The sequence below is a fragment of the Vulpes vulpes genome, chromosome 13 (assembly GCF_048418805.1).
Source record: "Vulpes vulpes isolate BD-2025 chromosome 13, VulVul3, whole genome shotgun sequence".
Classification (NCBI taxonomy): domain Eukaryota; kingdom Metazoa; phylum Chordata; class Mammalia; order Carnivora; family Canidae; genus Vulpes; species Vulpes vulpes.
This window is the reverse complement of record NC_132792.1, coordinates 115,570,163-115,594,716: the sequence shown is the minus strand read 5'-3', so window position 1 is coordinate 115,594,716 and position 24,554 is coordinate 115,570,163. Positions and strand designations below refer to the sequence as shown.

Below are 24,554 nucleotides of genomic sequence, written 5' to 3'. Positions count from 1 at the left end.
CTTCAAATGCAGAGCATGCCTACTCCCTTTATTTTGTCAGGCCATTGGCTTGTGGAAGGGACTGGGCCCAATGATCCTATAGAACGTCTGCATCTGGACCTGTCTGTCTGCTTATTATAATGTCTTTGCCTCTCAATTCCCCATATTTCCTACAATCTGGAAGTCAGCTCTAAAGGCATGCTTGGATTCAGGTTCTACTTTCTCTGGCAAGAATACTCTATAGGTGACATCAGGACTTCTTTAAAATGGGAACCGTGTGCTTCACATTACCTCACAGCAATCCTACTCCTTTTGATGCTCACATTGCACACCAGATTTCGGGATTGTCAGCCTGGTTACCCCGACCCCCCCATAACTGTTCATCTAATGGTTCCATCCAGTGATGATCAATTACAATGAATTACAAATGGAGATTTTCTAATTGTCCTTTCATATCCACTTATTAGCTACTATTCTTTTGTTTTAAAAAATGTGTCTATGATTACTGTGAAATATAGTTCATAGAAGAAAATCAAGGTAAATGATTTATTCTTCCCCTTAATTCAAATGACCTGCATAGCTTTTATAATACTGAACAAATTATAACATTCTGTGGTTTTTCTGTAGTTCATCTTGGTCTTCTTGTTTTCTCTGATGAAAACTCTGGGGAAATGAAGACTCTTTTTTACCACAAAATTTGATCTATGATTTAAAAAGACCACTATGGTGGCTCCTGGGTGGCTCAGATAGTTAAGTGTCTACCTTCAGCTCTGGTCATGATCTCTGGGTCCTGGGATCGAGCTCCACATTGGGCTTCCACCTCAACAGGGAGACTGTTTCTCCCTCTGCCTCTCTCTGCTGAGCCGGGCTCATGCTCTCTCATGCTCTCTCTGTCTCTGTAACTACTCTGTCTCAAATAAATAAACTCTTTAATAAATAAATGAACAATAAATAAATAAACAAATAGGTCACTATGATGAATGTGGAAAGATAATAATTATAGTCAAGTACAGGACTAAAATTCTGGAGAACAACTAATTATCCATCCATAAGGTAGTGCATGCATAGATAATTTCCACGTGCATGGAGTGGAAAGCCATACAACTATGAAAGAGGATGAGGCAGCTGTGTTCTGATATGGATTGGCTGTGAGTGAAAGCATTAAACAGTGTGGAGTTACTATCTTTGTGTAAAAAAAGAAATAAAGTATAACTTTATAAGAGGAGACTTTGGGGGCACCTGCATGGCTCAGTCAGTTAAGCAGCTCCCTTCAGCTCAGGTCATAATCCCAGGATGTTGGGCTCCCTGTTCAGCAGGGAGTCTGCTTCTTTTCCTTCTGCCCCTCCCGTGCTCATGCTCCTGATCTTGTGCTCCTCTCTCTTTCTCTCAAATAAATTAACTTTTAAAAAAAAGAGAGACTTTATAAAGAAACAGACTCTCTAATGGTAGGTTTCAGATGATTCCCTCTTGGTCCATAGGGTCAGGCAGTGTCTCTACCATCGGGCTAGTGCTGGCTACACCACTAGCCGAGCTGTAACTGTGGGTTTGTCTTCACTAGTAAAAGCCAACCATGTGACATCAGCCTGCCCAGAGCTGCCTATTTCCAGCTACATGTCTGATAAGTTCTTAGTAGAGTTAGTTGTGTCAATCACATCCAGCAGTTCCAGAACAAGGCAACTAAATCAGCAATGAGAAAAGAGCTGAAGACAAGTGTCTTTCATTTTAAAGGAGTTGGGATTAGCCTATTTACCACAGAAGGAGAGTTTTTTCTTTTTTTATTTTCCAAAACTCCTACTTGAAAGGAGAATTGGGGATGGGTGAGATGATGCCTTGCTTTCAGAGGATAAGGGAAAGGGGGGATGCAGCGGGTAGAGAAGCAACCAGGCACCAGGGCAACCCAGGCCAGGCACATTCCTTCTCTGGCACTGAATTGTCTGTAGGTAAAGTTAAAACCAGCCCAGAATCCACCCCTTCCCCTCAGCTCATTGTCACCACCCTGCCTGGAGTCCAGGAAGAGTAATTTAGGAGCGAAACCTACTTGGGGTATGAAGCAGGGTAAATAGTGTGTTCTGGCAACAGAAATGATCTTGTGATGACCACCTCTCCAGTTAATGTCATCCCTCTACACTAACACCCATGCATACACACACTTATAATTCCCATCGATCATTTTGTCACCATGTCATAGACAGACCATCAGATCCTACAGTCAGGAGAGAGGACATTAAGTCTCAAGACGTGGCTCTGGGACCAGCAGCATCAGCATGACCTAGGAGAGATGGCAATTCTTGGACCTCACTACAAACCCACTTAATCAGAATCTCTGGGAGGGGGCCTAGTAGTCTGGTTCAACAAGCCCTCTGGTGATTGCAGTGCAGGTCCTAGTTCTTAGCCATGGCTATACATTGAAATCACTGGGCAGCTGTAAAGACCATTGATGCCTAGCTCCTACTCCAGAGATTCTACTGTAATTGACTTAGTTAAGGTCTGGATAGCAGAATTTCCCTTTTTCGCTCTCTCTCTCTCTCTCTCTCTCACATGCTCACGTGTACACACACACACACACACACACACACACACACACACACCTTCTAAGAGGACCAACATTTTGGCTTCTCTTTCTCTGAATTCCTTTTTATTTGCCTCTCACTTTCTCTGATCCACTCTGGAAGCCTGTAAGGACTGCTCCAAAAGGTTTTCTGTGCACTATTTCCAGACTGAACACACCAGGGGTTATGAAGTAGTTGAATCAGTTTCATGATATTATCAGGGACCATCTCAGAAAGCAGCCAATGTATAACCTTACAGGCAGACCTGGCCCTAATGTGGAAAAGTAAAAGTATTACCGAAATTTTTTAAAGTTTATGAATAAAATTACTCAACACTGTTTAACTCAACTGAACTGTTTAAAATTTTAACATCATTGTTTTAGCCCTCTTGGGTTTCTACTTCAGTAAAGATCTATTTTAAAAATATGTGAAGTGCTTTTTAAACCCAGAATGAAGCTATCCTAGGACTGCCGATATGTATGCCCTGCCCAGGAGCCTCCACATCTACCCCCTACACCCCCAGGAGACAGAGGGACTAGACATCTTTGTCTGTCTTTGTGCTTATAAGACCCTTGAGACCAGCATCAGGATCTACAGGGGGTTTTGGGGCAGTGTCCAATCCTAGAGACTGGCTCTTTGGGACATAGGAAGGCCCACCACCTAGGAGGTCAAAACATGAGAGTTGAACATATACATGGCATCCTTGGGAGGTTGCCTTGTGGACTATTTATGAGCAGCAAGTATCATCACCATAACCTGTCACACACTGGATTTCCCCTCCACGTGTGATGGGCACTTTGGCTTTCAGAGTTCTCAGGGACTTTGAAGGGTGGAGAGTAACTGAACTGTTGTGTGGTACAAATAACATGTAGCTGCCACAGCAAATGCACAGAGATTTATACTTGATAGTGATGATTTTGGGGAAGCACTTCTGAGGGAAGCCCTGCCAATTACAACAGAAGTAACTACATGTTCAATATTAGGCCAAGATCTTTCAAATTTAATATATATCCTGAAGAAATAGCAGCTTCTAATCCTTTCTATGATTGCAGAACAGCCAAGGCCCTCAAAGTCATAACATATCCAGCATTCATTGGGCAGCTACTACATCCCAGATAATACACAAAGCATTAGGGAAACAAAACCAAATAAGACCAGGTCCCTGCTCCAAAAAACTTATGGTCAGAGGAGAAGACACCTGTAAACAGTGATGACACAGTGTGGTCAGAGTGTAGCCAAGGCAGGTGCAGAGACACCAGATACAGGCCTACTGAGTAATCAGGGGACCCTCATGAAGGCTTTCCTGAGGAAGTGATGCCTGAACTGATTCTGGAAGGATCATGGGCATTAGCCAGGTGTCCACCTGGCATTAGCCACTTCATACTAGTGTCATGAAGTAATCGAATTCATCCCTCAGCTCTGTAAACTCTCAAAAAGTCAGTGACCCCCATTGTGAATCTGATTAAAGCTATGAGTCCTCTCTCTAGTGAAATGTGCATGTGTAATTATAGCACAATTTCTCAGAGCCCTTAGACAGCTTCATTCCCATACACAAATACTCTAAAGGCTCATGAACCCCAAGTTAAGGATTTTGCAAGGAGAATGATATGCTCTGGGCTAGAGGAGCCCTCAGAGACCACCTAACCCACCTCCTCATTTCATCAACAAAGGCCCAGAGGGGACAGAACTTGGGTGGGCACAGCCAGCCAGTGGCTGGTGGCAGCAGAAAGCTGAAAGCACGGCAGTGTGTTTGGCTCCCAGTCCTCATGAGTCTTCTCCACAGGGATCTTTCCTGGCTGGCACCTGAGTTACATCGATGTGAAGGACAATTCACGGGACGAGACCTTCCGTTTCCAATGTGACTGCTGGCTTTCCAGGAGTGAAGGGGACAGGCAGACGCTCCGTGACTTAGCCTGCACCAACAATGAGATCCGTGATGAGCTGGAGGAGACCAGTATGTGGGGGCGGGGCAGGTGTGACTCAGGGACTGAATCTTCAGAGTTAAATGAGAGGTAGATGGCGGGGGTAGGGGTAGGGGGATGTCTTTGGTAAATCCAAAGTAGAGACAGTTATAGCCGGAGGGGAATCAGATGTCCAATGAAGGAAAGCATAAATAAACACCCTAAATATTACTTGGTGAATTGGAACAGCCAAGACACTGATCCCAGATCTTGGCACCCCAATCATAGGGGCTAATTAGGTTAGCAGAAAACCACTGGGGACAAGTTCACCCTGCCCTGAGGGCTGGGCTAGGCACGTTGGTGGGAAGCTCTCTGTCTGGTTTATTTTTCTCTCACAGGCTCTATACAATTGGTGCCTGTGGCAACAGCTGACAAATCAAGACTTCTGGAAACAGAATATGCAGGGGGAGCCAGCATCTCCAGCAGCCACTTTCCTCTGATCCTTCCTGGGGGGATATTTAAAGGGGAAATGTAATTGATCCTTAAAGTGGATGGCCATCCAAGATGAGGGAGTTGTTTCTTTACTATAGATGCCAGTATCTGGGTTCAACAGATTCGAAGAAGTTTTTCAAAGGCAGAGCCCAGTGTAAAGAAAGATTTTTTTAACCTTAGTTTTCAAGGTAATGCTTAACTTCAGTAAGAGGTGACCCCCTAAAGCTCAGTGGTTTAACCAACCAAAACATCTCTCACTCATGTAATAAACCATCCAGTGTGCGTTGGCAGACCTTCCAACACTGTGATTCAGGGACCCAAGCTCTTTTGATCTGGGTCTCTGCCATTTCCAACGTACGGCTCCCAGAGTTCTTGCAAAAGGAAAAATAACAAGAAACTAATCACTTGGTTCCACCTAGATGCAAGGGCACCTGGGAAATGTCATTCCTTGCTGGACAGCCCCTCACTGGGGGCAGGCGCTGTATACAGTGGAAGGGAAGCATGGCTCTCCGGTACAAAGCCACCTGCTCATGTTAGTCACACCATCCAAACTACTCAATCATGAACTGCTCCAAGAGATAGCGAGCACTATGTCCCAAGGAGCTTCCAGCCAAGTACCCTCTTATACCATGCAAGGATTCCTGCCCCAAGTGTGGGCCACACTTCCTGAGGATTTACTAGGTGTCCATCTTCGTTATAGCTGCCGTGAGTGGTGCACACCGCTTCGTGAAACTCCAGTTTATTTATTATCAACCGTTGCCCCTGGTTAGTCTCCCTATACAACTGGAAGCTCCCAGAGGTCAGGGACAGAGTCACTCATGTTTGCAGTCTTCTGCAGCTCTGTAGGCTTGAGACTTGCTAGGTGTGCATTTAGTGCTCAGCAAACAGAAGAAGAGGCAGTTCTTTTTCTTGGAGCCTCCTATCTTGTGAGGGGGAGAAGCGTAAGCCCCTTGTGCAATAGGAATGCTAAAGCCCCTTACTCACGTGCCGAGAGGAGCAATAGAGGCTCCTGAGGCCATTGGCGTTCAGGGGAAGAGAGATTTGTGCTGCTCAGAGCATAAACAGTCTCCTTCACAGATTTTCTGCCAAACAGCTGCTAAGACCTGCGGGAGTGGGGTTGGCACGGAGATCGCGGAGGGGAGGCGGCTTTTGTGTTAGTTCTGGAAGGATGCAACACACTGGAGACTGGACAGCGGGAGCGTGGAGCCTAGGAGCTGGACTGTGTGATCTGTCTTTACTGAGAGGCTGTGGAGGGCAGAGTGGCGCCCTCTAGGTGTCCATAGGGGAACAGACAGCCATACCTGTGTCCTCAAATGGAGGGTCACCCTGAGGGGAGCCACGGACACAGCTTATTTAACCATTTGGCAAAGATTTACTGAGCACCTGCTAAGTGTCTACAACCTCTTCTGAGGTCTGGGACATACCAATGAATAAAACAAAGACCTTGCCCTGGTGGCACCTACTCTCAGTGTCTATGACCCCGGGGTGCTCCTGGATACTCAGCTTGTGAGAACAAACACCCCCTCAGTACTCCAACAGAGCATCATCTGTGGAAAGCACTCTACACCTCTATTCTTGTTAGGTCCTCACAGCTCTACTCCCACCCTGTGAGCTAGATAGGGTGCAAATTCACACCTCTGTACCATGGGTAAGGAAAACAGAAACCCAGAAAGGTGAAGTGACACATCCCAGGCCCATTCGCAGCTGATAGGAGCCAGGTGGCCTGATTCTTAGACCAGGACCCACTACTCTGCTGCAGGCTGTCTTGTCTTTATTGGGCTTGGCACTACTCCAGATGGGCCACGTGCCCCCACTTGACGTAGCCCCCTGTTCTCTGCCTTCACCTCTAACTCTTGTTAGCAGTTCCAGAAGCGGCTCCCAACCCTCTGCCAGCACCTGCCTCTGCAAATGATTCCAGTGCGCAGCAGAGCTGAAAACCATTGGCAACCTTTAAATAACACTGACATCTGAGTTCTGTTGCAATTAATCCAGAGTAAGTGCTGAGCGGTAGGATTACATGCTCATGCGTGCACATGCATGCACATATGCACACGTGCACGTACACACACGCACACACATACCTGGGAGGATCTCTGTCACTGGGACATCCTCCAGGAAGACCAGTGCTTCCCTCCTACAGCCCTTCTCCTTCCTGTTCTCCCTCCCTTGACACCTTTTAGGGCTGCTCAGTCAGCCTTATCTGCAACATTTATAGCCCAAATATAGTCCAGTTTGATGCCCAGCTCCCCAGGGATGGAGGACTTACTGCTTCACTGGGCAGTTCTGTTAGAACATCCATCTTCATACTCACGTTCTCGAAGCTTCCATTCTTTGGCAGTCCCAATGGAGCCAAACAGAAAATTTCAGGAGTGGTCAGAACTCTTGGTAGTTTACGCCTGAACTCCGAATCTGAGCTGGCTCCAGCAAAGAGAGAATGTGTTGTTTCCCAGAACTTGGAAGTCTCAGGTGGAGCTGGCTTCGACTTGGCTGTCTCCAGAGGCTCCAGTCATTTCAGCACATCTCTGTCTCCCATTTCCTCTTGGCTCTGCTTCTTTCTCTACATTGTGGGAAGATGGTTGCTGGTAACCCCAGCCCCACAGCCTTCTACTTAACAGCCTCAGTGGAAGGGAAGTACGTGTCTCCCAAGGGAAGATTCTGATTGGCCATCCACACCACACAGCAGGAGCTCTCCTGACACTGTGAGGTGGGAAAGATGATCTTCCAGCAAGTTCTGGAAGCCCACTGTCCTCTTTCGGCCCCTCCACAAAGCATCATATGCCTCTGCAGTTCCTGCCTCAGGACAAACACCTGTTTATTCAGCCCCTGCTCATATGATGGGATATCCTAAATTTCTTGCTCATCTTCTGCAGATGCCATGCCCAAGGGCAAGATTGCAAAGGTGGTCTGCTCTCCCTCCCCTGTCTTGCCACTTGAACCACATTCATGCCCCCAGAGCCCATGGTGGCTTTGCTGGTTCCCCCTTTGTGCTGGTGACTCACACTGTGGCTGCTGGGCTCCAGCTGGGCTTGCCTCATGAATGTGCGGGCCCCCACAGGTGACCTTACACTGATCCCCACTAGCCTGGGCTCACCATTCCCACCTCCCTCATTCTTTTAGGTCCCTGATGCTCCTTTGTCCATTTCCTCCCAGCAACACATACACAAAGTTGAGAATCGTGCCTTCCAAGTTTTTATCAAGCCATCGATGAAATACTAGGACAGAGGACAGGGTGAACTATGTTTATTGAAACTTCCTTTCAAAAGACCACAGATGACACTGGCAGCATTTGTTCCTAATCTCTCTAAATGTCCCTGCTGACACACCTTACTTTGCTACCTTATCCTTGAGACCAACAGGGAAGGATTATGGTCTGTTGGCATTCCATCTGCATTGGTTCTTGAATCTCCGACTTGAATTCACCTAGTGAGCTTGTGGGTTTCTAGCACCTCTGCCACATCCCTTAGGTGCCGACAAACCATTTCCTCAACAAAGCCCAGGATCCACTTGGAAAACTCACAGGTTTGCAGAAGTCACCCCACCCCCTGTAGGGAAGACAGTATATGCCAGTGGGACCTGACAATGGCTCAGCCATCCCAGGTCCTCCGTGTCCTGGGCTGGGATTTTGTACAGACCCACAGAGCCTCACTTTCCTCAGGAGTTATGCGCTTTCTGTGGCTCTCCTCCCCTATCGTAGGCTACCTGCCTCCTTGTCCAGATCCATTGCACCCATCTCAGCAGCAGACCCTCTCCTTGAGAGAAGTTGCAAGGGTAGAATGGCGAGCGTTACACTGAGCTGCAGACACAGCCGTGCCTTCTCTCCATTTTACCACATCTCTGGGAGAAAGGCGCAGAAACAGAACTGTCTTTTGCATCCAGAATCCCAGACCTTCCATGATTGCTTTTACTGCTGCAAGAGCCATATACACGGGGGGCTCTCGACAGCTCTATCTCTGGCCTAATCCCTGGGGAGCTGGCTCGAGTGAACCCCAGCCTCCCTCACCTCCTCAGTCTTTGCCTGTGCTCCTCCCTCTATCCAGAACCTCCTTTCATTTTCCGCCAGTGGTTATTGTGGCTCTTCCTCGAGCGCAGGCTCAGATGCTGCCTCCTTCCTGAGGCTTCCAGTGGCCAGATCATTCATTCTTTCGCTCATCAAATATGTATCGAGTGCCTGCATGCCAGCCACTTTCTGAGCACTTGGGATCTGTCAGTGAGCCACACGAAGACTCCTCCCCCTGCCCTCATGGAGCTTACATTCAGGGCAGAGGAGGAGTACGATAAACAGTAAAATAATAAGCAAACTACATAGCATGGTAAGAGGTAACAGGTGGTAAGGAGAAGAGAAAAATATGGAGCACCTGAAGGCAGGCCAAGAGTGCTGGGGGCAGTCAGGTGGCAATCTCAGTTGAGAGACTGGGGCCGACCTCATAGCAAGAATGAGGTGAAGGCTGAGCCAAGCCAGTGTGAGTGAAGAGAGAAAGGGGGACAGCGCTGCAGCACAGATCTCCCGCAGGGCTTCAAGGCCTCCAAGACAGCAGGGAGACAGAGTGCATGGAGTGTGCAAGGGAGAAAATACGAGAAGATGGGGTTGGAGAGGTAATGGGCCGCTGATTCTTCCTCTCTCCCTGAGCTACCTTAGCCCTTTGTTGCAAGGTTACCACATCCCATCTGTGATCTGTTGCCAGTGTGAGTCTGGGGCTGCAGAGGGAATTCTAGGGTCCTCCAGAACCCAGCCCCCTTCTGACACTTGGCACCCACATAACAAATGTTGCTGAGTGAATGCAGAGGTGCTTGAGGGAAGTGCAGGGGAGGAATGCGGTGATGCTGAATGCGACACCAGAGTCAGAACTGACACAGGGCAGGCCCTGATGCTTGTGGATAGACTTCAAGGCCCGCCCCAGGAGTCTGGCCTGCCCTCAACTTCCTTGTCCCTTTCCCCTCTGCTCCCTCCTCTGCAAGTGAGCTCCATTTTGCATCTTGGGTGCTGTCCCTGTCTGAAAGCCAGGCTCCAGCACCTCTCCCAAAACTCATTGCCACCTCCTGCTTCCTGATGCTTCACTTTCAGCGACTCCCATGGTCACCAGGCAAAGCAGTTGCTCTATAAATAAAAGAGATGCTTATGGTGGCTCCAGATGGGGGCAGCTTCTTGTCCTAGTGCCTCATTGTGAGGATTTCAACCCGCAGCCAGGCTGTGATCTGTCTAAGATCAGAGGGAGGACCTGGGAGCCGCGGGTGGGGGTGGCTTTGCCTAGCTGACCCTCTCCTACCTTCTCCACTGCAGCCTACGAGATCGTCATAGAAACAGGCAACGGAGGCGAAACCAGGGAGAATGTCTGGCTCATCCTGGAGGGCAGGAAGAACCGATCCAAAGAGTTTCTGGTGGAAAATTCTTCCCGACAGAGGGCCTTTAGGAAGTAGGAAGGGGGGTTCTCGCAGGGGATTGATGGATGGGGCGGGTGAGAGGCAGTGTGTGTGTCTGGGGCTGCAGAGGGAGTTCTAGATGAGGTCAGGAGGGTGGGGCCTCTTGGTGGGCGCCATAAGTGGTGCCTAAAATGGGCCTAAACGGCAAGCACTTATTGAGTACCTACTATGTGCCAACCCTGTGCAAACTCCTCCCTTAAAAAAGGAAAAGGAGGGAATTACCACCCAAAGAGAGGCCACTATATGAGAATTCAATGATCCCCACCACTAAAAAGAGAGGATGACCTGTAACGTGCTAGGGGCACTAATTATCTCTACAATAGCAGTCATACTACAATATATGACTATATTAACATGCTCTACACCTTAAATTTACACAGTTTATGTCAAATATATTTCAGTTTTTAAAAGTTCATGGAAACTACCGCTAAAATGAAGAATTAATTGATTAAAGAGAGCCCACTTTGTAGCAGGACCAGGTAACAATGCAGACCATGGTCTTGTTGAAAAGAAAACATTCAACCATGGGATTACAGGAGAGTAGTCCTGTGAGACACCACAGAACTCAGCTCTACTTAGAAAGAGACAGGGAGAAGAGGGCCTCTAAGATGCTTTATAGGAAAATCAGACTTGGGTTTCGGGTCCAGTCACCTCTTCTGGCCACTCCTGGTTGGCAGGCAGGCCTGGAGAATGTCCTCTCCTCCTCCACGCCTGAGCCACCTCTGAACGGCCCAGATGCCCACTTCCTCTTCCCGTTCTCTCCAGAACCGCTTATAGAATCTCCCCTTCCCGTGCCTCACTGTACCTGTCATTGGAACTCCCTGTGCCCCCGGAGGGAGTCCGAGCTCCTTAGACTGGCCCTGTGAGGCCACCAGAGCCGGCCGCACCCACCTTCCTGCTGCCCCTTCCCTGGGTGCACCCTGACGGCAGCCAAGCCAATACTCCCCCGGCGATGCCCAAGCCTCCTTGCCTGCAGGCCCCATCCCGTGACTTGTCCCAGGCACCTCCCCGTCGGGGGCCTCTTCCCTTGCTCCCGAGGCTCTGCTCTCTGAATCCGGGCCTGACACCCAGAGCCCAGGGCTTCACCCTCCTCCCAGCTCCACTGCCTCACGATGTTACCACTCACCAGTGCTGGGATCAGGCAGGGTTTTTTTTCTTTTATTTAATGACTGTGGTTGTCTTGTTCCAAAATCCGATGGAACCCCTGCTCCTCAGACCACCGCCTAGAATGCCATAGGCACTCAATAAATGCTCACTCCCTTCAGTGGGCATGGGCAGCTCTTATTGGCCGTACCTTTGTGTCCTGCAGGGGGACCACAGACACGTTTGAGTTTGACAGCGTCTTCTTGGGGGACATTGCCTCCCTCTGCGTGGGCCACCTGGCCAGGGAGGACCGGTTCATCCCCAAGAGAGAGCTGGTCTGGCACGTCAAGACCATCACCATCACCGAGCTGGAGTACGGCAATGTGTATGTACTTTGCCTCCACCCCCTGCTCTCGGAAGTGCTGCTCACTCTGTGGGGAGGGACAGGGGCTAGACCTCGGAAGAGGCACCAGGGCCTAGGGAGCTGTCCCCTGTGAGGCCCTCTTATTCAGGAGACTTACGAGGTGGGAAGGGAAGAGGCAGCTGTACTGTTCTGGAGCTTTCTGAGCCATAGGCCTACCCGCAGAGACAGGGACTGAACCACATGAGCTTGGATGCTCTGGCCTTTTAATCCAGGGATGCTTCCTTGGGAAAACACTGAGGAAGCCAAACAGTGCCAGGCAGTGGACACTTTCCTCCCTTCCTCTCCCATCCCTGTGCCATGACAGAGAAATATAGCTCTGAAGCGTCCGTCACAGCAAAAGCCCTGCCATCCTAGTGGGCAGAGTGAGACCAGAGACCAGTGGGAGTAACCCCATGGCCCACCTGCCTCTGAGGACTCTGGATAAGGAGCTTTGCATTCGCCACCCCCACCCCCACCCCCTACCACTGCCCTCCAGGGCCTTCTGGAGACTCAGGCATTTCTGGAGGATTAAGGGTTTTGGTTACCTGGGTAACAGTCCACAGCCATCAGTTTTTCTAATTAAAACCACTTGGTTACCACACTGGATGCCAGAAAGAGCCCTGAGGCCCTGGAAGGCACCAGGAGAGGAAGAAGGGGATGCTGGGGGCGGTGCTGGCCTCTGGGAGGCTGGGCCCAGGGAGTGAGCAGCAGGCGAAGTGTACAACTCCCAGGGCCAGCCTGCCACCACTTGCTGGGGCACCTCTGCTCCAGAACCGGCCCCTACTCCGCCCGGGGCAGTGTCTTCACCGTAAGCACCTAGACACGCAGAAGCAATAGCCAGGTGCAGTCTCCGCTGCACACTCCGGCCTACGGGAGCCCGAGCTGCTCAAAGCCATGTCTATCTACGCCCCATCTGTGGTAGGCAAGCATCCTAGGATCGGCCTCCTCTGACCCATCTTCCCCTTTGGAAATTCCAGGAAAGGATTCTGACTTCAAAACTTCTATCTTAACCAGCTCAGGTGGCCATATCCAAAGACCACAGACTGGGTGGCTCAAATTGCAGACATCTTCCTCTCACTATTTGGCGAGGTTGGAAATCGGAGGTCGGGGTACCAGTGAGGGTGGGTCCTGACGAGGCCTCTCTTCCTAGCTTGCTGTGTCATTATGGCAGAGAGAGAGACAGAGAGCGAGTGAGAACTCAGGTGTCTCTTCCTCTTCTTATAAGAGCACTGTTCCCATCAGGGGGTCTCTCCCTCAGGACCTCATCTAAACCTAATCACCTCCCAAATACCACCCAAATGATGTCACACTGGAGGTTTGGGCTTCAACATATGCATTTGAAGGTGGGACATAATTCAGTCCCTTTCAGCCCGCCATGTTATCTAGTGCTCTTTCAGAGAAAAAAACCAGCAGGCACAATAAACCCTGGCAGAGTTCTGGGTTGTGGCTGCTTGGACCCACACTGATGGGGTCTTGAGAGCTGGGACACGGAGGGCCCAGAGGCATTGCCAAGTCATCCAGCAAGCCAGGGCCAGGGCAAAGCCCCTTCTGCCACCCAATGCTGCCTCCCAACCACATGGAGTATGGCTGCTGATACCACACCTCTGCAAACCCCCCAAATAAACCAAACAGTACAAGGCAATACAATACAATACAATGCAATACAATACAATACAATACAATAATAAAATGAAATCATTCCCACTTGGGTTGGCTTTAAACCGACAATGTTGGCATCAAGAAAGAGAGCAAGCCAAAAATCTCAGCACCAGCCAGCATCTTCCAGTCTCAGAAGGAAGGGGAAAAGCAAGCTTCACTCATGAACTTCCTACCCCATAATCCTGGGGCTGAGTTGTAAGATTTATCTCCCAGTGGAAAGAAGCCACCATTCCTACACCCTCAAGAGTATGGTCTTTTGTCACTGTGTTGCCAGGGCTGCAAGGGGAGGAAGGGATGGATGTCCATGAGGTGTGGGATCTTCCCAATGGGAAGAAGGGGATGCAGGAAATCCAGACCCCGGATACTAGAGCTGTCACCTGATCAGCCATGTCACCTCAGTGACAGTGGTAACCCATCACTTCTCTGTGCTCAGTCTCTCCTCCCAGGAAGAGAGCTGGATGTTCACTGGAGTCTGGTGCTGGGGGGATGCTGACAGGGGTTCCAACTCAGGGAGCTCTCAGAGGTCATGCTCCAGCCCACCTGCCTGTGCAGGTGTCAAGCCTGTGGTTCCTGAGGGGTGGTGTTCCTTTCCAACCACCATGTCAACCATCATGGTCAGACTTCCATGAATTACAAATGAATTTAATCTCCATCGCCTATAAACACAGTAATGTCAAACTTTCATCTTTAAACTATTTCCAGTTCTAACCCCTCCTCTGCAATGGGCAATACCTCCTAACCAGTTCTCCTCCACCACTAAGATCCTCAGAATTTTGGTGGAAGAACACACACAGGGTTTTTTTTTTTTAACCAAGAATAACTTTATTGTTTGATCTCAATACCATATATAATACACAGTCATTATATTGGTATGCACCTGGGTGGTACGGTCAGTTGAACATCAGACACTTGGTTTCAGCTCAGGTCATGATCTCAGGCTTGTAGGATCGAGCCCCGTGTAGGGCTCCAAGCTCAGCACAGAGTCTGCTTGAGATTCTCTCTCTCCCTTGGCTCCCCCCACCAACTCTCTCAAATAAATAATAAATATTTTTAAAAATACACAGTCATTATAAAAATTCAAATAATACAAAAAGTCTGTAAAAGAAAAAGTCTGTAAGAGAAGCCCTACCCATCAGAGATGGCCACCATGAGTATTTGGTGACTCTACTCTCTCTGACACTTTACTAATATATCACAAACACTGTTCACCGAACTGTGATCTTATTTACATGTTTTTCAAATACTATATTTCGTCTCTCTTCATTTGTACTCTTTGCTTTTGCCTTTATCCTTCCTGATGACCCTACCCTCATTTCCAGTGAGGAAAGCTGGGGATGTGTCCTTCCACCTCTAGGGTCTTGACTCCACAAAGCCCTGGGGTCCCACATTTTGGTGATCTTATGATAGAAAGCTTTTCCTTATAGCTATACCAGGGAATATTTTTCAGCCATTAAAAATAATGAATTAAATATGTACCAGATGACTTGGAGCAACTCCCAGGAAAAGTAAGATATGGGAAAACACATATTATATGATGCCATTTTGTAAAGGGAACACTGACATCCCGCATATGTCTGTGTCTATGTGGGTCTGTGCAGGGCTGGGTGAAATGGAAGGAAATTTGGCAAGATACACCCACAACTGTTACATGGGTTATCTGAGGTAAAGGTGGGATGTTGAAGTGGAAAGGAAGGAGGGGAGAAAGGAGAGAGAGCCAAGCAAAAAGGAGAAGAAAAAGGGTGCATTTAGAAAAACATGCATGCGGTCACATGATGTGTGCATTTATATAGAATTATGTATATCAGAGAGAATTTGCATAAAGAAATACATTTTTAAAGAATGTCTAAACAAAGAATGAAGTTATATCCCCTCTAAGAAAGTGTGGTATGTAACAACAATCCACATTTATCAAGTGATAACTGGGGGAAGAGAGATCTTGAAACAGAATAAGGATTTCCTGCCCGAGTCTTTCCATGGTTGGCGTCTCAGGTGGCTTAAGCAGGCTGGCCCTGGGTCCAGCTCTGGCTCACCCTGGGCAATGACTTCTGCAAGACTTAGTCTTCCCTTCTCTGAAATGGGAGGATGACACCTACAGCTCAGGGTTGTTGTGGGACTGGATGTGATGCAAGAATGCAAAGCCTGGCATTTGAGGAGGGTGTAGGTAAGCAAGCTTTTTGCAGTTATGGATTTTCATCTAAAAGGGATCTGATTTTGCAGCACTGGGCAGGCCCTGTCTGGGCTGAAATCCTGACATCATCAGTCAGTGCCAGGATAGCTTATCTCCGAAGCTGTTTCAATATTACCAGTTGAGTGGGAAGAGACCACACCAGTTGTTCAATTCAAACCTCTAGAATTGTCAATGGGAAAACCAAGGTCCAGGTAGGGGATGTGGTTTGCCCAAGGACATATGGGTGGAAGGTGGCAGGGCTGGGGCAGACCCCAGGCCCCCTTTGACCCCATGGAGCATTTTCTTTCCACTGAGCCCTCTGACTTTCTCCTTTGTAATTAATTATTGGGCTCACTACCATTACCCAGAGGGTAAAATTATGGTTGTGTGGGCTGGGGGTGCAGAGGGAACTTTCTGGTCCAAGACCATTTCTCTTGGCCTTAGACTTGCTTCTGCTTATGGCAGCTTCTTCAGTAAGGACTTTCTCTTACCCCTTTCACTCTATAGACCATGAGTACGTGGACGCACACATGTGTGTGTATGCGCCCCCCGCCCCCACACAGACATACTCACTCATAGCTCAACTCAGCCCAGTGCAAGGGATTTGGGACCACATGTTCCCCAATGACATTTCCACTTGGCTTTCCTTGGGACTATCACTCTGAATCCTGTAGCTATCTCTGCAGGTGACAATACCAAGTATAAATATTCATAAGTCCCTTTGAAAGAGCAAGGGGACCAGCATGGTTGGGGTGGAGTGAGCTTAGACTGGGCTGGGTCAGAAAGGGTCCAATCACCTAGGGTCTTACAAACCTTTATAAGGTGGTGGTTTTTACTTAATCTCAGAAGCCACTGGAGGATTCTGAGCAGAAGGACTGCATTCTTGGGCTTACATGTATGTCCACAGAGTCACTTGGCTGCTGTGTAAAGAATGGACCACAGGTAGCAGGAAGCTGGGAGACCAGCTAGGAGTCTGATCTATCCCAGGGAGGAGGTGCTGGTGACTTGGAGCAGAGGGACAGCAGAGCAGATACTGAGATACTGCATAGTCTTTCAAGTGGCTGATTCTGGACCTATTTTAAAGATGGGGTCAATGAGATTTTGCTGGTGGATTGGACATGGAGTATGGGGGCCAGTGAGGCATGAAAGGAGAATCAAGGAGCCTCTGGAAGGATAGAGAAGCCACTCACTGTGAATCTTAAGAAAAATAAGACCATGTCCTCATATTTTAATGCAGGCATTTCCAGTCCTAATATCCTGCCACCTGGGGAAGGAATCATTTATGGACCAGGGCCCAGGGGGAGCATGAGCCTGGGCTGGTATCCACGAAGCCTCCTTCCTCCCTTCTAGGTACTTCTTCAACTGTGACTGCCTCATCCCCCTCAAAAGGAAGAGGAAGTACTTCAAGGTATTCGAAGTCACCAAGACGACGGAGAGCTTTGCCAGCAAGGTCCAGAGCCTGGTGCCAGTCAAGTACGAGGTCATTGTGACGACAGGCTATGAGCCAGGGGCAGGCACCGACGCCAACGTCTTCGTGACCATCTTTGGGGCCAATGGGGACACAGGCAAGCGGGAGCTGAAGCAGAAAATGCGCAACCTCTTCGAGCGGGGCAGCACCGACCGCTTCTTCCTGGAGACGCTGGAGCTAGGCGAGCTGCGCAAGGTGCGAGTGGAACACGACAGCAGTGGCTACTACTCAGGCTGGCTGGTGGACAAGGTGGAGGTCACCAACACCAGCACCGGAGTGGCAACCATCTTCAACTGCGGCAGGTGGCTGGACAAGAAGCGGGGGGACGGGCTCACCTGGAGAGACCTCTTCCCTTCAGTCTGAGGGGCTGGAGGCTCTCCTTCCCACCCCTCCCTGAGATGCTCCTGACTCTACCTTGGGTTTCAGCAGGGCTTTCCCAAAGCCTCGTGGAGCTGGGACTGGGGTCCAGCAGGGTGGCATGCGTGGCATGTGGCCCAGAACTTCATGGTTCTCCAGAGGCCACTGAGGGTGACTAGTTGTGGGGTCCTGCCCCTCCCCAGGCTCTTGGACCTACAGGGATCAGTCAACATGTGTCACAATCCATGGCTGCACAAAAAAATAACTTTTTGCGTTTTCTTTTCCAATAGCAGCAATGGCCAGGCTGAGACCTGCTGCCATGTGTGGATGGGAAATTGGGGCTTCACCCAGGGGATAAAAGTGGGGAAGAAGAGACCATTGAGATGGTGTATTTTAAGCGAAAACTAATTAACATGTTCTTCCCAAAAAAGCTGGGCTAATTAAATTATTACCAATCACACCTCAGAAAGAACTCATCTTGGCATCTAACTCACTAAGAAATGCATCCCTTTCCCCAATTTCAATGAATCCAGTGGCAAACGGAGAAAAACATCAGGAGGAAATGTTTTTGCCCTGGAGGGGTTTATGAGCCTGTGAAAAAGGTAGGTGATTCTTTCCATCATTTATGGAAAACACCTTGCGAGATGCCCACCAGTGAGTCTAGCCTGTGATGACACAGTGGAGACCCAGAGAACTGAACAGAAGGTGATGAGGGTGGGGGCAGGACCTGGAAAACCCGGGTCCCTGGTGGACTCAGGCTGGGTGAAGAGTGGGGGACACATGGTGAATTAGCACTGTCATCCTCACCCTGGCTCCGCACAGGCAATGTCCACCGAGAACTGGGAGAACAATATAAAGGTGTGGTCTCTGCCCTCAAGAGGATATGACCTTGATGGAGAAGCACCCAGAGAACCACACACACACACACACACACACACACACACACACACCCTTCCTGATGAACCATCACAAAGGGACCTGCCATGCACCCTAAGAGTGCCACACAACGCCACATCTGACCTCTGACTTTCCTCCAGAAGCAGAACTGACCGGCAAGGAAGTCTTCCTCTAGGAGGGCACCCTGCACCAGGATTTCCCAGGCCGTGTCAGCTCTTAGCAGGGCTTCGTGGTTGAAGCAAGTTCCAAGAGCTCCCGGAGACCCTTGGAGAAAGGCTGAGGTTACAGGCGCTGTCTCTAAGGCAGCCTGCCCGGGCTTGAGCCCCAGCTCCACCCAGAGAGCTTGGGGGAGCTTGGCCACATGATTCCATCTCCTGGGGTCTCAGCAATTGGAATTGAGTGCCTGCGCTGAAGGGGTGTGTGTGTGTCCATCATGTCAAACAAGCAGGACCCCAGGGAGCTGGGGTGGGGGTGAGGGAGAAGGAATCAGGAAACAGCTTTATTTGCATCTTTTTCTGTGGAACTGGGTCCCCCCATCCCCATCCCCCGCCTCCCTGACACCCCTGTCCCCAGATGGAAACTTAACCAAGCCTTGAAGGTCTACTGAATTCTCTTAGGTCCTAAAAAGGGCCACTACCATTTTAAGTCCCAAAGCTCATCACAGTTCTGCAATTTAAACGTCAGGCTCCTGTGTAAAGGCCAAAGTCACCCTTAGAATTCATCTTGTCCCATCCCCCAGCTCAGTCCTCTCACAGGAGGACCAGAAGTGAAGGAGGGAGAGCTCGCCTGTGTGTGCATGTGCAAGTGTGTGTGTGCACACGGTGGGGGCATGTGAGCCAGTCCCTCCGCCTCATCCCCACGCTGCACTGTCACTCCTGCTCCTCTTCTTGCTGGCCCCGGTTCTGGTCTTTGGGGAAGGGAGGAAAAGAGGGATGCCTGTCGGGTTCTTAGTCTCTTCAGTCCTCCACTGTCTCCTTTTTAGGACCTAAGACACCTACAAGGGAGACCCTCCAGCAACCTCTGGTCTGACAAACTGGGCTTTCGGGCCTCTCATCGCTGCCACCAGCAGTCAGCCAGCCCAGCCCTCATGCCTACAATTTCTATGGATGGAATAGGACTCTATGCCTTCAAATGAGGTGGACATGCCCTCTCTTCAGGCAGCCCTGTTTTTTTTGTTGTTGTTGTTTCGGAGTATATATATATATATAATTTTTTTTGAGAGAGAGAATGATCGAGAGAGAGAGAGAGAGAGAGAGAGAGAGAGCGCACAAGCAGGGGGAGGAGCAGAGGGAGAGGGAGAAGCAGACTCCCCGCTGGGCAGGGAGCCTGATGTGAAACTCAATCCCAGAAACTCAGAATCATGACCTGAGCTGAAGGCAGATGCTTCATGCACTGAGCCACCCGGGCATCCCCAGGCAACACTGTGAAGTCCCAATCACTAGCACTGAGTAAGACAACAGCCAGAAGGAAGGGGGTTGTCCCAAGCCACCAACAGCAATTTCTGAGTGTCCTGTCCCCAAAGTCATGACCTCGTCCTCAGCCTCTCCATCGTGTCTGAACCTGGAGAAGGACAGTCATCTCCAAGTTGAAAACAGTTTCCGCCATGCCCTCTGGCAAGCCCGGTGAGCCATCCCTGTGAAATGTGGCAGCCGTTGTCCTGCTGACTCAGCCGAAGCTGGTCCAGGGAGAGCCTCCATGACCATCATGCTGCTGAGGGGCCCAACATCAGCCTACTCTTACCCGGGTAGGGCAGGCCTGCTCTGAGGATACCCCAAGACCTTAGTCCATTGTCCCATCCTTTACCTGCCCTGCATCCTCTGCTCTCCTACGAAGGACTTGTCAAGACCCAGTGATGGGGTTTGTGGGTGGTTCAGTCAGTTAAGCATCTGCCTTCAGCTCAGGTCATGATCCTGGGGTCATGGGATTGAGCCCTGCATCAGGCTCTCTGCCCAGTGGAGAGTCTGCTTCTCCGTCTGCCCCTCCCCCTGCTCGTGCTGTCTCTCTCACTCTCTCAAATAAACAAAATCTTAAAAAAAAAAAAAGTCCTGACGAAACTGCTGCCGTGAAGACCCCATAAACAATGGTCACACCTTTGGCCCGACCTGGTTCCCCAAGTTCTTGGGGGCCTGGGCAGCTGCATCTCCAGCAAGTTTCCTACAGCTCCATGTGCAGCAGGTTACCCTCCAGCGGTGCCACACTCACCGTCCTCCCTGCTGAGCCCTTGTGGAGGCAGTCCTGTCTGCTTGAGGTCTCCTGTCATCCACCACCCCCTCTACCGGTCACAGGGCCCATGCCAGGCCACCCTCCCTGCTTTGTAGGAATTGGGCTTGAACTAGGCCGTCTGATGCCCTGCACACTGTGGAGGTGGAGGTGGAGGGAGAGCGGAGGGAGAGGTGTGTGGTGGTGGGGAGGGAGATGGGCAGGGAAGAGGGGTGGGGGGCAGCTTGAAGAATTCACCACCTGTCAGGTCCTGTCTCCGCAGCACAAGGGGTGTTGGGACCCTGAGCAAGTCCTATCACTTGGGGCCTGCAGGCCTCCTTTCTCCACCAGTTTGTGCTGAAGCTACCAGCAAAGGTGGGGGGCACGGCCTCTGAGGGGGCTGGGGAGGAGGGCTCTCTGCCCTCTCCCAGCTGCTGTTCTCCACCCTAAGGAAGGAGTGAGGGACATCCACACACACTCTGCCTTTCAAGACCTGACCCTTTCTTGTAGGCAATCACAGGAGCCCCCCATCCCCCCTCCGCCACCTCGGAGGGCAGAAGGCAAGGCTGGGATTAGGGTGAAGCAAGAAGCCCAGGGTGTAAAGTGTAAGGGGGGGGGGTTCAACCTCAGGCCCCCACAAAGGCAGGGCCTTGCCTCCAAGTGAGGCCCCTGGATGCTGCTCCCGGGGCACTTCCTTCGCCTCCCCCCAGTCCAGGCCCCAGGCAGGCAAAGCTCTATAAGCGAGGCCCCCAGCAGCCAGCCATGGGGAGGATGAGCAGGCCCTTCCTCTTGGGAAGGTCCTTCCCGGACCCAGCTCACCTGCTGCCTGCACAGCCCCGGGTCATCGTGGGGCAGGGGGCAGCAGGCAGGTGGTGCTGAGCGCTGTCCCTCCTCCGGCCAAGACAAAGCCCCTCACTGGGGCTCAGGGTGAAGGAAACAAAGGAAAGAAGGGGCTCTGCACACCCCCCCAGGAACCTCCCTTCCGTTCCTGCCATCCTCGCCACAGCTGCTCCTTCCCTCCCCAGATCCCCCGGGCACCCACTGCTCGCTCTGTGTGGAACTTCTTCCTTATAAGGATGGCTCCTTAAGTGTCAGCGCTTCCTATCCGCTCCATCTTTCCCCTCCTGATTTGGAGACAAGTCTACATTAAAGAATATTTGGAGAGAACCTTAATTGTATTGCTTTCGAGGAGTAACTCCTAACAAAGTACTTCCAAATAAATATCCCCGGGTGGGGGGGGGGGGGTGTCCACATCAAAGAAAAGATCAGACTCATTTGCAGTTAGCACCAGCTATTTACATACAAACTGTTGCACCAAAGTCTAAAAAACACTTCTGCTCTTAAGTAGGTTAAACAAAAACCTTCCAATTTTATTTTCTCAGCTCTTCAGCTGAACAACCTTTTGCTTCCAAGATTTTGATAAAAGTAAACTCGACCCAGTTCAGTTACATGCCTTCTGAATTCTGGTTATGTGGGTCCAACTAGATGAGGTTAGAAGTACGGGGGATGCCCCACGTCCTGAGGAGCCCTGGTGCTGCGTGCGCCTCCTGAATGGGCACTCCCATTTATCCCAGCCCCTTGGTAGAGCATGGCACCAGGCATCAACCACCAGCAGGCCCCCAAATGTCCTGAGCCCTCAAGGGCAAGGGAAGGGACCTCGGGAACAGGTGGGGGAGACTCAGCTTTGGACAAAGGGAGTAAAGAGCGCCTATGGGAAAGAAAGAAGTCTTGGGCACATAGGCCTGGAGAGTAATGGAGGGAAGAGCCTTTTAGGCCTAAATTTAATGGGAGGAGTTTGGATGGGGACCTCCAGATGGTGGGGGAGGTGGTATTGCCTGTGAGCTGGAGGGAAGAGGAGTTCTGTAACTTCTGGCCTACAGACCTCAATGTGGCTTTTCTTCTAGAATCTCCAATGGAACAAGGAAAGCCAGTTACAGAGTGGTGATTCCAGAAGTCTTGGTTTTGGGGTCTCAGCTTCCAGCCCTCCTACTGGCTAGGCCATTGCTGGTGGCTGACCATGGCTGGGTGGCCAGAGGGGAAGAGTAGACATTGACAGGGCCTGGAATAATCTAGGAAAAGGAAGGAAGGAGAGGGGACAACTAGAGGACCAAGGAGAAAGACTATGGAAGGCAGGGATTTTTTTTGTTTTTGTTTTTGTTTTTAAACCATCATCATCATCATCACCACCACCATACAGCTAATATTTATATAGCACATAGCAGATACCAGACACATATTAGCTCATTAAACCCTCATAAAAACGTATGCGGCAGATGTTATCATGATCCCATCTTATAGATGAAGAAACTGAAGCACAGAGAATTTGAGTAACTTGCCCCACATCACACAGCTAACGGATGGCACAGGAAACCCAAGAACAGGGCTTGCCACAGTAGGAACCCCGGGTGGAAGCCGGATACATAAGGTAAACAGATGAAAGAACAGCTGCTCTGGCTGGTTTTGGGGATAACTGAGGGGTTCAGCGCATGCAGGGCAAATGTAGGGAAGCAGCATTATTTGCTGGGCTTAAAGCTACCGAGTAGGGAGCGCCTTTGAGGGCAAGGGGAGCAGGAAAAGAGAACATGGGGGCCAGAAAACTCTCTGGTGTCCTACTTCCTGGGAGCGGTGGGGGGTTCCCCCTAGGGAACGGGGTGCGCGAGGAGAAGCAGGAGGCGGGAAGGGAGAGGTCTCAGTGCAGGTGCTATGTGTGTGCTGGCTGCAGGTCAGGGGGTAGAGAAAGAGGGCACCAGCTGGGAGGCAGCCAACACCCTGGGGGGAGGCGAGGATACCAGGATATCGTGGGGCCCCCAGATTAAACATCACCGGGATGTGCCTGTAAGGGTTTCCAAAAGAGATTAGAATTTGACTCAGAAAGTAGAGGGGCCTCCCTCATGGGGTGGGGCTCAACCGATGCCTCGAGGGCCCCAGTGGAAAGAAGACCAGGCAAAGGGAGACTTCATCCCTTTCCTGTCTACCTGCTGGAGCTGGACCTGGATCTTCCCTGCCCCTGCCTGGATTCTCACCCTCGACTCTGCTGGTCCTCAGGCCTCGGGACTCAGGCTGGAACTCAAGCCCACAGGCAGTAGGTGCTGGGACTCGGTCCCCACAATCACACGAGCGAATTCTCAGTAGATCTCCTTCCTACTGGTCTGTTTCTCTGGAGAACCCCAACTAATACAGAGACTCTTTCTTAACACCCTAGGGCAACTTGCCGGTGACTGGGGGTCATGGGCCTGCACAGAGTGTGAACCTAGATGCTCTGAGAAACCTCTTTCCTCCCAGCACCGCCTCAGAAGGGCGGGGGGAAGGGGCATCGAGGTGGAGAGGATTAGGAAGGGTGTACATTGGCCTCTTACTGGGGGGAGCACGAAATCCTCAGAAAGAGAACTTCTGCCTCAGCCCCAGCCCCAGCTCCCAGACCGTACCCCACAGCTGGCCCAGGCCTGTCCTCCCAAGGTCACTTCCACTGAGGGTATAAACAGACACCAACGAGGCAGAGGTATTGGAGGGACACAGGGCCTGTAAATAGAAACCTGTGGAATTCGAAAGCTGGAAGGAACCTAGATCGCCATTCCCATATTTAGGGTGTGCAAGAGCAAGGAAGGGAAGCATCTCTCTGCTGTCTGCCAGCCGAGTCCTGGTAAGTGATGGGGCCAGCCTCAAACTGGTTCCTGGGTCAGGAGACACCGACAGAAATATGTGGAAGGCTCTACAGACAGCACTTTGCATCATCTCGCTTGCATGGCACTGAGGGCTTTGAACCTTCATTAACCTAATGTAAACTCGGGATCTGAGTTAATAATAATGTCTCAATACTGGCTCATGGCTGTATCAAATGAACGCCACTAAGGAGAGATGCTACTAACGGGGGGATCTTAGAGAGAGTGGGGAACTCTGTACTTTCTGCTCAGGGTTCTTTAATCCCAAAACTGCTCTAGAAAGTGAAGTTTCTTATTTAAAAAGAAAAGCCTTATTAATAGGG

General features: G+C 50.4%; 1 protein-coding gene across 1 annotated transcript in view; it reads left to right on the top strand.

Moving 5' to 3' along the window:
* The window catches only part of LOXHD1 (lipoxygenase homology PLAT domains 1), a 163,314-nt gene extending 145,441 nt beyond the window's left edge, over positions 1-17,873 (top strand). The window contains exons 38-41 of the mRNA XM_072732287.1: positions 4,312-4,482; positions 10,200-10,332; positions 11,649-11,807; positions 17,002-17,873. Coding sequence (XP_072588388.1) covers positions 4,312-4,482; positions 10,200-10,332; positions 11,649-11,807; positions 17,002-17,482 — 944 coding nt within the window. The 3' untranslated portion in view covers positions 17,483-17,873. The remainder of the gene's footprint in view (positions 1-4,311; positions 4,483-10,199; positions 10,333-11,648; positions 11,808-17,001) is intronic.
* The last annotated feature ends 6,681 nt before the right edge of the window (positions 17,874-24,554 follow it).